Source organism: Lissotriton vulgaris, chromosome 1_1 (assembly GCF_964263255.1).
Source record: "Lissotriton vulgaris chromosome 1_1, aLisVul1.2, whole genome shotgun sequence".
Lineage (NCBI taxonomy): Eukaryota > Metazoa > Chordata > Amphibia > Caudata > Salamandridae > Lissotriton > Lissotriton vulgaris.
This window is the reverse complement of record NC_141685.1, coordinates 372,200,097-372,213,662: the sequence shown is the minus strand read 5'-3', so window position 1 is coordinate 372,213,662 and position 13,566 is coordinate 372,200,097. Positions and strand designations below refer to the sequence as shown.

At 47.4% G+C, this 13,566-nt stretch overlaps 1 protein-coding gene across 8 annotated transcripts in view; it reads right to left on the bottom strand.

The window, feature by feature from the left end:
• OSBPL9 (oxysterol binding protein like 9) overlaps positions 1-13,566 on the bottom strand; it is a 1,205,712-nt gene that overhangs the window by 513,003 nt on the left and 679,143 nt on the right. For 4 of the 8 annotated variants that reach the window (XM_086952425.1, XM_086952426.1, XM_086952429.1 and 1 more), the window contains one exon: positions 574-672. The exons of the other annotated variants lie outside the window; for them this stretch is intronic. In XM_086952425.1, the coding sequence (XP_086808551.1) occupies positions 574-672 (99 nt within the window). The remainder of the gene's footprint in view (positions 1-573; positions 673-13,566) is intronic. 8 annotated transcript variants of the gene reach the window in all.

Below are 13,566 nucleotides of genomic sequence, written 5' to 3'. Positions count from 1 at the left end.
AGATTCTCAGAATCTGGCCCTTTGCGAGCGCAATTTCCTTTCATGAATCTAGCTGCTAGTTTCGAGCACTGTCAAATATCAAGGAGATTCAAGAGAAAGCATGTGTTGGAGATCATCATTTGCAAAATTAAAAAATTAAAAGAATAAAAATTACCAGAGATTAACAATCATCCAGCACAACTTGAGTTAAAGTGTTGCACTTTATCAGGAATGCATTGAATATTATGTAATTAGGTTTATCCGTTCTTTCTTTTTCTTCTTTAGTTATTTAGTCAAACAGATAAATGCATGGCACATCTGAAGTATTTAGAATAGAAAATATGCATTCTTTGACATACAAACCCTCCTGTTAAGACCTTAAATTGTGTTACCCTTTTAATGGTTTTCAAATATCCCAATATTAATTCATTAATAGTTAGTGATGTCTCCCAACAGAAAGCTGATCTTGCAAAACGAGCTTGGCATCACATCAGAATTGAATCCACAATGTACACACGTGTAGCAATATTATCATTCCTCATATGCTGCAGTTTGCCATTGGTAAAAATACTACACTCTAAATAGGACAAATACCTGTACTATTTGGAGTTGGAGTCCGGTGATTATTTAGTGACGTCCCCACAGGCCCCACCGGGAGTGATGAAGGACGAGGCTCCCCTTTTCGTAAGGGGTCTACAAAAGAATGCAAAAGCTTACCGATTTATATTTTTACTTACTTATATTACACATTATTCAATATTAAGATGCCAGATCAGATCAACGCTTGCATATTTTGAACACAACTAGAAAAAATATCAGCAGTATACATATAAAGAGAACCTATTCTTCGCTATTTTTTTAGATTTCTTACTAAAGGTTTTCAAAGGAAATAGAAACAAGATAAACTCAAATGCCCTAAAAGAACCAGAGTCCAAGTGCAATACCAAAAGTGTGCAAGGTTCGGAAACATATGTGCAGGGTCTGAGCAGCAAAGATTGGAAATAAAGGTGAGAAGGACATACCGTATTTTCTGGCGTATAAGATGATTGGGCGTAAAGACGACCCCCTAATTTTGAAAAGATTTTCAAGGGTTAAAAAGTTGTCTTATACTCCAGAAAATACGATATGTGGTTGATAGAGAAGGGAGGAAAGGCACAGGCAGTCGAATAACATCCAGAGTATAAATTTGAAAATTAATAAAGATCCAAACCACATGCATCATTAATAACTATCAGTATCATGAAGCCTCATGAGGAATAACTAATAATCATCACAGATAATGTACCAATGTGTACGTAAAAAACTATAACAAAATGATTAAAATATAACACGGTTCCTGACCGAATTCTTAACAGCTCTGTCCCAAAACGAGTCATTCAGGGAAGGCCTGCACATCATTTTGACCAGCAAAAGACACACGGATGATGGACGGAAAGCAGAACAAATCAAACATTCACTCCCAGTCTTCTTTATTCTTTATTTCAGTTCGAAACAGAACCATAAAAGATGCATGACACACATATACAATTTATACAATACAAAAAACAAATATAAATACAATCCGTCGATCGGCTTCATGTTCGGGGCTTAATAATTCAAATCAGTAGTATATTTTTCCAACCAAAACATCTTATTAAAATATATAAATAGATTAAAACCTAGGCTGAAGAGTATAAAAGAGTGGCACACTTTGTACAAAGGTCAATATTTCTTATTCTGTAACTAAACATGTACATGATTTATAAAATGTGCTATATTTTTACATGGCATACCTATGCAAATTTTTTTTAAAGCTAGAGAAGTAATTTCATAATTTTATTTTTTATGTTTTTTATTTTTAGCATTTAAGAATAAAGTGCATGTGCATAATTATAATCTTAATCCAGTTTTTGATTTTATTAAACTCACATTAAATAGAAACCTACTAACACTGAAAACATGTTTTTGGGATGTATCAGTCTTCAGCATTCTTTCTGCCTCTGCACAGATTCTAATATTCAAATTATTGCAGATAGTTTTAATCCATTTGCGCCTCGGTTTACCATACGCAGGACAGAAGAATAAAACATGTAATTCGTTCTCCTTTGGTGCATTTTGACACAGTTCACAAGATTCATTACTATTTCTATAACTTTTTGAGACCCATTTTGACGTATTTGCGTTAATATTTAAGACACCGTATCTGAATTTCATGTACAAGGCCTTAGCAAGTGGCGGATGTATCTCATCCCTAAAAGGTTCAAAAGTGGCTACTTCCTTGTAAGGAAGAAACTTAGTTGTTAACGTGCCATTACTCACACAATGCAACACATTGTTCTGGATATACGTCCAAAAAAGGTTTTTAAGTCATTTTTTACTATGCATAGTTAACTTTGTCGGGGTATCCCAAAAATGCTTCAACCTCAATTTCTCAAACCAAAGAGAGACATGTTTTATCCACGGTGTAACCCTACTCCTGTAGACCATCCTTATAACTAGTAAATTCAGGAGTTGCCCAAAATAATAATGGTCTTAATACTGCATAATGATCTGTACGTTTAAAATTTAGGTCCATGAAAATAGGTGTTAGAGGTGTTCTCACTGGCAACCCCAGGACACGTCTAATAAATTTATTTTCCCCCAATTCAAAGCTTCTTTTACATTGTGGTCCCCAGATTTCAGCACCATACAATGACGCAGCTTGTACTTTGTATTTGAAAACCTCCAGTGCAGGAGTCACTGCCTTGGATAAACTGCTCCCGTGGATCTTTATTATTGGAAAAAGGTTTTGAAGTTGGACAATCTTATTTTGTTCCAGCTGTTGATTCCAAGACAGGTTAGTGTCCACCAAAATGCCTAAATAACAAAAATAATGTACATACTCTAGTTTTTGACCACTAACTGCTTGGTTCTTTTTAAAAGACTTATGTGGATTTATTTCCATGTACTTTGTTTTGCCAGAATTTATTTCAAGGCCCTTTTCCTTACAATATGTATTAAAAGAATTCAGTAAAGATTGTAGACCTTTGGATGTTTGTGAAATCAGTATGGTGTCGTCAGCAAATAAAAGAGCTGACATCAGATCCCCACCCAACTTAGGCGCATCATGTGTACACCCCATTAAGTAGCTCGGGATGTCATTAACATACATTAAAAATACGTGGGTGCCAGTACGCACCCCTGACGCACAACCCTTCTTTCCGGAATTGCCTCTGTTAATTCACCCCTCGGGCCCCATCTGACTTTTACATAATTGTCTTCATGCAATCTTATTAACTGCGTCAGGAGCTCAACAGGGAAGCCTTGATGTTTCAATGCTTCCCAAAGTAAATTTCAGGGTACAAGGTCAAAAGCGGCCTTTAGGTCTACGAAAGCAATATACAAATGGCCCTTTTTTATATTTACATATTTACAGCATAAACACAAAAATCTAAAAACCTGGTTGATTGCGCTTGTTTTTATTCTGAATCCAGCCTGGAATTTTGAGATCACATTAATTTCTTCAAGCCAATCGTTCAACCTCATTAAAATATGCCTAGAGTATATTTTTTGTAAAATATCAATTAAACTAATTGGTCAGTAATTTACAGGATCATTACGATCACCTTTTTCACCCACCAGTCAATAGATCTGGGTTATATCCATCGTTCCTTTGCACACCATGCCACCCCAGTTTAGACCCAGCCATATGCAAATCAGTCTTGACCCTGTGTCTCATGGGAATAGTCCAGCCCAAACTGCCAAGCCAGGTCCTCCCTGGACTGGAAACAAGCATCTTAGGACCGGTTTCGGGGCATCATCCTTCATCAGCCAGGCTAGCTTGAATCCAGTGGCCCAGTGAGCCCCGGGACCCACGTCTGATCATACCTGGCTCACTTAGGGCAAGAAAGTAAAAGACACACAGATGATGGATGGAATGCTGAACAAATCAAATATTCACCCCCAGTCAATATATCTGGGTTAAATCCATCGTTCTTTTGCTCACCATGCCACCCCAGTTTAAAACCAGCCATATGCAAATCAGTCTTGACCCTGTGCCTCATGGGAACAATCCAGACCGTACTGCCAAGCCAGGCCGTCCCTGGACTGGAAACAAGCATCCTGGGACCAGATCGGGGTATCATCCCTCTTCAGCCAAGCTAGCTTGATTCCAGTGGCACAGTAAGCCCGGGACCCACGTCATGGCATACCCAGAACAATTAGGGCAAGAAAGCAAAAGACAGACAGATTCATTGTGCTTGTAGTGTTCGATGATCTCCAAAGTCACAGGAAGAACATTTTTCCTAAAGTCAATGATGTGATGACCTATCTCCACCAGTGTCCAGTCAAATGTTTGATGCTTAAAACATTGCGTAGGATGTCTCCAGACAGTTGAAAACTAATACCTGAAATCACTCTAGTGATACTACTTAGACCAACAGGGGCAAGATCAGAACAGGGCCAGATGAATAGTGCCAAAACACAGATCAAGAAAATGTGCCTACTGACATACGAGTCCTGGCTAAAGTCTGCCAAGACCTTTGGTCTCTACAGTGTGTTAGCATCAAGTCAACACTTTCTCAGCCATAATCATCTAATATCCAAATCTGCCATCACTGATGCCTGATTTACAAAGTTTTATTTTATGAACATTTCTTTGAGCATCAGAACATAGATAACAAGTTATAGCACTGCACAAGCTCTAGGCATTTAAACAGGCAGAGAATGGGTAAATGTATGAAAGAGGGTACAGTCAGCCTCTGAGATCTGCATGTATTTGGACTCAGCTGGGTTGAAGCTCTACTGTAAGGTGATGAAAGGTTCAAGGCGCAAATCATTGAGTTGTAATACTGTTGACACTAATTTATCAGGAAATCTAAGATAAAGTGCCTAGACAAGATCGAAGAGCGTATTAACCTGAAGAACATATGAGGCAATGTGTCTGCCAACAGATAATAAACAGTAATAACAGCAAATAAATCGGCATAATCAATAAATAAGCTTTGAATCAAAAAGGATGGAGTCCATTGGAGTAAAAGCAGTGAATTTAGAAACCATGAAGGTTTATTTTAAAATGAAAGAGCAGTAATTAAAACAATATAAGAATAATTGGAATGCATGGTAAATCAGTATAATCATAAAGCTCAATCAGATGCAGCAAGGAGTCTGACAGGAAGTCAAGTCTCAAATCAAAAATATTCTAAGTTAAAATCAAGAAACATACTGAAACAATTCTGCCCTCGGAGTCTGGGAAAACAAGATTGTTTTCGTTTACTGCAGACAGGCTCATAATGTTTTGTTAAATCACAATCACCTCTTACAATACCACTGGATGACTACAATGTCCAAAACACAGTGTGACCCTGACATAAAAGGTGGCAATATTTCATTGGAGGGAGGGAAAGTGGGGGGGTGAGGAGCATTTAAATAAAATTGTGTTAACATGTCCGGACCCATCCCCTTAGAGGGGCCCTCAGGTGCTAAGAGGAAAGACCAGATCGGTAGAGCGGACTCCCAAATAATAACACTGCTGCGCAGCAACAAACACGGAGGCCTCCCAGTACAGATGAACGGGAAGAAGACAGGGTGACGTCGAGGCCAACCCATGGGCCCCAGAGCATCCGCAGCTGTGGACAATGTGAAGCTGTACCACAGACAGGGAACCAGTAAGAGCTGGGGTGTAAGTGGTGGAACCGCCCAGCTAGTGAGGTCCAGACGTTCCCTCCACATACAGACAGCCCACCAACAGCGACCGCCTGGATACAGGAGTCCAGATACACACCCTTCCGTGACGGAAGGGGACATAAAGAAGACCAGGTGAGCCATAGTGGCAGGGCCACCTAACCCATAAATGAGGAAAATAGTGTGCGCAAAGCACAAAGATGGTAGACAGGCCCTCCCCCATCTGCTCTATCGTGCTGAACGCCCACATACGACTGAGGCCGCAATCCCGCTACATACCCAGAGGAGACGAACACAGAGGTCGGCGCTCCCGAGGGGACACCCAGGAGCGCCTCCGCAGTGGCCACAAGACAGCCTTCCTCCCGCAAAGGCCCAGTGTGTCATCCGGAGCCCTTGTCGAGGGACTCACTGATAGGAGTGACGGGATCCCAGCGACTAAGTGGAGCCCGGCAGACTCCTGAGAGCTACATCCCTCATAGCTGCACCGCCTACCCTTGCACAGACTTGAAAGCACGATTAGAACCGCAGGGTAGCAGGTAAGTCCACTGCCTTCTCCCACCAAGCCCTCATCATGGAACCTGTGGAAGGATCCACGATACCGAGAGGCCCTGCGCAATATAAGGACCTGAACAATTCCAAATAAAACACACACGCCACTTGGCACCATAACCGAGGTGCGGCAGGTGCAGCAGCACCGCCAAGTGACTCTCGCACTACGAGGCCTCTACCAATTGAGAGATTAAAACAATAATTCTTCCTACGTCTATACTAAGGTCCAGAAGGAATACACATGACCAGGAACCCCCAGGAACCCCCTGGTAGTCCCTAAGCTGTCCCTGTACCAGAACAGAGGCCTGAAATTCACTACAGGCATAGATAACGCACGCAAGCCAGGACCAACTACAGTGACTGAAATATTCCAAGGCGACAGGACGAGCCCAACCAAGTACAACTATGGGGAAACTTCACTCCAACACCGGGGCCCCGGGGCCCTACAAAGCACAGTGTCACACTCAGACAGTGAAAAATCAGCAAGAAGACACAGACACACCCTCCCCCCTATCGATGTCTGGCATATTAGATAAGGTATTAGCGGCCACTGAGCTTTCCAGGGTCACAATGGAAGATCGGTTTGGAGCCTTGGCTACAGATCTTAATCTATTACGCAATGATCATTGTAAACTTGCGAATAAGGTCGCGGATGGGGAGATTAAACTCTTTACTGTACAACCCCTAGCAAATATGCAAAAAGAAACATTATGAACACTGCACAACCGAGTAATGGCCCTGGAAGAATGTGCAGATGACTTAGAATGACGCTCGAGAAGATGCAACATTTGCGTCCCTGGCCTGCTCGAGGGCATAAAGGGTATGAATCCTATTGCTACGTAGAAACATGAATCCACACTTTCACGTTGACTGCGGATTTGACTGCCTTCTTCTAAATAGAGAGCGCACACAGGGTGCCGGCCGTCGTCCATTGCTTGCGAAGTTTCTTCATTATCGAGATGCTGTGCTCTGTGCCACCAGACAACAGTGGCCCATCCGAGTCGAAGATAAACACACCATGCTTTTCCCAGACTACTCCTGAGCAGTGCAGCGCAAGCAATCGATCTTCGTTCCTAGAAGTCCAATGCTCGCTGTTATTCCCAGCACGCCTGACGATTATGCATGGTGGGACCACTATATTCTTCATGGACCCTGCTGTAGCATATGACCGGATGGAACAAAACTGTCAAAACCATTCACACCCAACCCCAAAATTCAATGAACAATTACAAGTGCTTAAGAACAGAGGCCGCCGCCGCCCCAAGAAACCCACCCTATGCTCTAAAGCCATTCCCCGTACACCGGTCACAGGATCCCAAGACTTGGAGCACATCATAGCTGAGCGCAGGAAAGGCAGCGGCAGACTTAGGACCAGCTTCAACAGCCACAGATGAAGAGAGAGGCCCTCACATCTTTCCCTCGGAAGAAGGCAGCAAAACAAATTTATCTCGAGCAGACTCAGTGACTCCACCGCTGGTGACCCCACAAACTGTGGACACGCTTGTATTAACTATAGCCACTACCAGACACGTACCTGTACCACACATTGCATAATCATAGCATTAATATTCGAACTCACGCACAACATAAGTAGTATAAGGTAGACAAGCACTAGGCCTCACCGCCTACACAGATCTACAAAAGCCAAACACAGGACCAGCCTAGACACGGAGAAGAGCCCGACCCTACAATACACTAGAGAATAAGTGACGCACAAGTTAATTACCTTCGGTAACGATATATCTGTAAGAAACAGTAGTTAGTATTAGATTCCTTACCTTAGAATATCCCCAGGCGTCAGACTGGATCTGGAAAATTTTGTGTAGCAGTACCCCTGCGCGTCGGTAGGCGTCGTCTGCGGCTCTGCGTCTGTCGTTGGTGCCGGGATGACGTCGTCGGAGTACTTAAACGCCGCCCTCGCGCACTGACGTCAGTTCTTATACACAGCTTTTCCACGCCAGAAACGCAGAGCCATGACAAAAACTAACACTGATGCCATGAAACTAGGGCCCTGAAAGGGGATGACCTTAACCCTAGATATCGGTTCGCGGAACGGGGAGGATGGGTGGGGCGGTAAGAATTCTAATACTAACTACTGTTTCTTACAGATATATCGTTACCGAAGGTAAGTAACTTGTGCATCTGAAAGAAACAGGTTAGTATTAGATTCCTTACCTTAGATTAGATACCCCAGCAATACCAACGCCGGTGGTGGTTCTGCGAACCAATAATCACACCAGAAAGTCCTGGAGAACGGAACGGCCGAAAAAGCCATCCCTCCAGACTTGGCTGTCCAGGCAGTAGTGTCTTGCGAACGTGTGCAGCGAGGCCCACGTAGCTGCCTGACAGATGTCCTGCAAGGGGACTCTCCGGCCCAGGGCAGTAGTAGCCACCATGGCCCGAGTGGAATGGGCACGTAGCCCCACAGGAGGTTCTTTTTTAGCCAGTGAATTACAAGCCTTGATGCACAAGACGACCCATCGGGGAATGGTCAGTTTGTGCACCGCCCGTCTCTTCTTAGCGCCCACGTAACCAACAAAGAGTTGGTCATCCACCCGGAACTGGCGTGTGCGATCCATATAGTATGAGAGCGCACATTTTGGGTCCAGATGGTGGAGCCTCTCTTACTCTTTCAAGGGATGCTGAGGCGGAAAGAAGGTGGGCAAGGTGATGGACTTCCCGATGTGGAAGGCTTTGACTACCTTGGGCAGGAAAGAGGGTCGCGTCCGCAACACAACTTTGTCCGGATGGACAGAAAGGAAAGGAGGTTGTGAGGAAAAAGCCTGGAACTCACTCACTCTCCTGGCAGAGGTGAGGGTAAGAAGACGAAGAGGACAATTATGAAGTGGCTCGAAGGGAGCGCACATCAGACACATCAAAACAATGTTCAAGTCCCACTGAGGCAACACGAAAGGAACAGGGGGAAACATATGAGTGATGCCCTTCAAGAATATATTTACAACTGGGGACTTGAACGAAGAGGGCTGATCAGGGAGCCTTAAGAAGGCGGAAATTGCAGAGAGGTAGCCCTTGATGGTGCCCAGAGCAGAACCCTGCTGGGCAAGAGAAAGACGAAAGAGGAGAACCTCAGAAAGAGGGGCAAAGAGTGGATCCAGAGCCTTTGCTGTGCACCATGCCACAAATTTGTTCCACCTGCAGGCATATACCGATTTTGTGGAGGGACGCCTGGCTGCCAGAATAACATCACAGACTTCAGGAGGCAAGTCAAATGGCCTCAACTGTCGCCGCTCAATCTCCACGCAGGGAGGTGGAGGCTGGACAGGTTCGGGTGGAGGACCGTCCCCTGCTGCTGCGACGAATCAGGGGATCGACTGACATGCTGAGTAGCTCGGGATACAAGTACCTTCGTGCCCAGTCCAGAGCCACAAGGATGACTTGGGCCCGGTCGCATCTGATCTTCTTCAGCACTCTGGGCAGAAGTGGTGTAGGCGGAAAGGCGTACAACAGACCGCAACTCCACTCGCGACGAAAAGCGTCTCCGAGCGAGTGCCGCCTTGGAAATTCCAAGCGCGTAGAACTGATGACATTGCGCGTTCTCTTCGGTGGCAAATAGATCTAACCAAGGCTCTCCCCACTGCTGAAAGAGACCTTGCGCCACGTCCGAGTTCAGACGCCATTCGTGATCCATCATGCACCAACGGCTGAGTTCGTCCGCCCTGGCGTTCAGGGAACCTGCCAGGTGTTGAACCACCAGGGTCACGCCCTGATGTTCCAGCCACTGCCAGAGGCGCAGAGCCTCCTGGCATAGGGTCCACGACCCCACCCCGCCCTGTTTGTTGGAGTACCACATGGTGGTGGTGTTGTCCGTGAACACCTGCACTACACTCTCACGGACAGAGGGGAGGAATGCCTTCAGTGCAAGCCGGATCGCCCGCAGCTCCAGAAGGTTGATGTGGAGCCGGGACTCCGCCGGAGATCAGAGGCCTCTGATCTCCGCCTCTCCCATGTGGCCCCCCCAGCCCTGGAGGGACGTGTCCGTCACGACTACGTGCTCCAGCTGGGGTAGGGAGAGGGATCTGCCGCTGACCCAATCACGGTCCGTGAGCCAACACTGCAACTGTCTTGCAGTGCCCTCCGAGATCAAGACATGGTCGGACAAGTTGTCCTGATGCTGGGCCCACTGAAACTTCAGGTCCCACTGCAGAGCCTGCATCCGCCACCTGGCGTGATGCACCAGAAGGATGCACGAGGCCATCAGACCCAGAAGCCGCAGCGTCAACCTGACGAGATTTGGGATAGCGGCTGAAAGATCGGAATCAGAGCTTGAATATCCCGAACCCGCTGTTCGGGAGGATAAACCCGAAACTGCGCCGAGTCTAGAACCGCTGCCAAGAAGAGGAACTTCTGAGAGGGAAACAGGTGTGATTTTGGCACATTGATAGAGAACCCCAGCAGGTGCAGGAGGTCAGACATAGTCTGGAGGTGGCTGACGACTGTCTGGGGCGAGCCCGCCTTCAACAACCAGTCGTCGAGGTAGGGGAAGATTGAAACCCATAACCTGCGCATATGTGCTGCAAACACCGCCATCACTTTCGTGAACACCCGTGGGGCGCTGGTAAGGCCGATTGGGAGCACGGGAAACTGAAAATGCTCGTGGCCTACCGTGAACCACAGGCGTCCTGCAAGTCCAACGCTACCATCCAGTCTCCCGGGTCTACGGCAGCTAAGACCTGAGCCAAAGTCAGCATCTTGAACTTCTACTTCCGGAGGAAGCCGTTGACGATCCGCAGATCCAAGATAGGGCTTAGGCCCCCTTTGCCCTTCTTGGGAACCAGAAAGTAGTGGGAGTAACAACCACACCCTACTTCTGGCCCAGCAACGCGCTCGATGGCCCTCATTGGCCAAGAGGGCTGTAACTTCCTCTTGCAGAAGTTGCAAGTGATCCCCCGACACGCGGTGGTACTGCGGTGGCATGGCTGGAGGGGTCGCCTCGAAGGGGATGTAGTAGCCCATTCGGACAATTTTCAGCACCCACCTGTCCGATGTGATGGAGCGCCAGTGGAGGAGGTGATGGCGAACCCTGCCCCCCACTGGCGTCAAATGGGCCTGAAAGATCGGACTAGGAAGGTTTTGAGGCGGATGCTGCGGGGGTAGATGTGGACTGGCCGCGCCGTTGTCCCCTGTTACCGCCGCGACAGAAACCACGGCAGCCACACTGAATGTTAGTCTGCGGCCCGTGGCTGGCAGGACATGTGGGGGCACTCCTTCCGTGGCCACGAAAGGAGCGCTGGGCAGAAGTTTGCTGGCGCGAGGCCGACAGGCCCAAGGACTTGGCCGTAGCCCTGGAGTCCTTAAAGCGTTCCAGCGCACTATCCGCCTTGCCACCGAAGAGGTGGTTGCCATCGAACGGCATGTCCATAAGGGTGTTCTGGACATCGGTCATGAAGTTGGTGGACCTCAGCCAGGCGTGACGGCGAACCGCCACAGTCGTGGAAATCGCTCTTCCCAGCGAGTCCGTGGTGTCCAGTCCACACCGTGTTGAATACCGCGCTGCGCCTCTTACCTACGCGAGGGCTTGAGCAAGCTTCACCAGGGCTCCCTCCAGGCACTCAGGCAGCACTTCCGTGACCGTATCCCACAGAGAGTGGGTGTAATGGCCCAAGAGGCACGCGGTGTTGACCGACCGCAATCCCAAACTAAGGGAGGAGAACATCTTCTTGCCGAATTGTTCATACATCTTGGATTCCCGATCTGGTGGTGCAGTCGGGAATGCGGACTGAGAAGTAGAGGCCTGGATAACCAGGCCCTCGGGGGTGGGTGGACAAGAAACTAGGGTCGCCCGGAGCAGGGCGGTGGCGCTTAGCGACGTTCCTATCTACAGGGGGACCTGTAGCGGGTCTGGACCAGGTGCCCAACAGGTCGTCCGTGAGAGCCTCATTAAATGGCAGTAGAGGCTCTGGAGAGCTTACCTGCGGTTTAAGGACCTCTGTGAGGATGTAATACCTCACCTTTGCGGCTGGGAGCTCAAGAGCCAAGGCCTTGGCCGCCCTCGTCAGCACCACACTATAAGCAGCCCCCTCCTCCGTAGCCACGGTAGGAGGGGAGACAAAACCAGTGTCTGGGGAGGTATCCAAGCCACTGGCTTCCCCTAGTTCCCGTGTCCAGTCCTGATATGACTGGCACTCACGTGCCAGAGGGTCCTCAGACCCACTCTCTGGTGGTTTGACTGGAGAGACGTAGTAGCGAGCACTGAATTAACGTGCCGCCGACCTTTTGGATACTGAAGGAAGACCGCAAGACTTGAGCCACTTCAGATACTTTTCTCTATCTGGGCGGACACTGTGAAGATATAAGAGTTCACGAGACTAGAGCCGAGACGGTGGTTTCTACCCCACCCACTTGGGTGGTTGTGTGGGGTGGCCGGTGAAACCTGACCTAGGTTTAGCCAGGGCTGTGAAGAAAAGAGTACCCATGTCCTGATGAAGCCTATATCATCTGGCTGAAACGCGACCGCGTCGACACCTTATGCTTTGAACGGAGTCCCCTGTTAAAATTTAAGGAAGATTGGATTTTTTTCCATGGTGCACCAACACAAATGTAGGCTGGGTTGTTGAGTTGACCCCCTGGTGCTTTGTTTTTGGGACTACCATTTTGTTGTATACTCCACTCCAAATTAAGAGGAGGTACATATGTAAATTGGTGTGTGTATATATATATATTTTATATATTTTTTGTCCTAAGGGTACAGAGAAGTGTTTTTGATATTGTAAATGTTTTGTGTATTTGTATATAATGTACATGTGATGTGTTGTATATAGACTGTGTTATTTGTTTATATTGTGCCTCCCTGGCTGTTCGCTCATATATGTGTATATGAATTAATATATACTTACCCTGCGTATAATACGCAAATCACAAGACAATAAATTGTTTCTTTTTCGATAATTAAAAGTGGATTGATCCCTTCAGTACCATTTGTTTCTACATTTTTATCCTTGGATGTCTCCTGCTCAGGTACGGGAGGGTGAGGTGAGAAGAACCCCATACCATTTTTTCTAGTCTCTGATATGACTGGCACTCACGTGCCAGAGGGTCCTCAGACACCCCCCCCCCCCCCCAGTCTCCCTCGTCGTCCATGTCCTGAAATTCAGGGGCAAAGGATGGACCCAGATTCTCGAAGAATTCCACTTCGGCCGGCGCCGAATGCAGCGCAAGCGAAACCGCTCCAACGCCGGATCCGGACCGAGGGGTGGACCAGGGACGGCGTCGTGCGGGGACGACACCGGGGATGACACCCTAGGGGCTGACGCCGGCGGGGTCGTAAGGTCAACCAGCGGCGACCCGGATCCGGAACCGGATCCGGATCCAGCGGGGCCTTGCGGCGCCGGGACCAAAGTCGCCGACGGCGCCGGGGAACCCGAAAGGAGAGAGCGACCT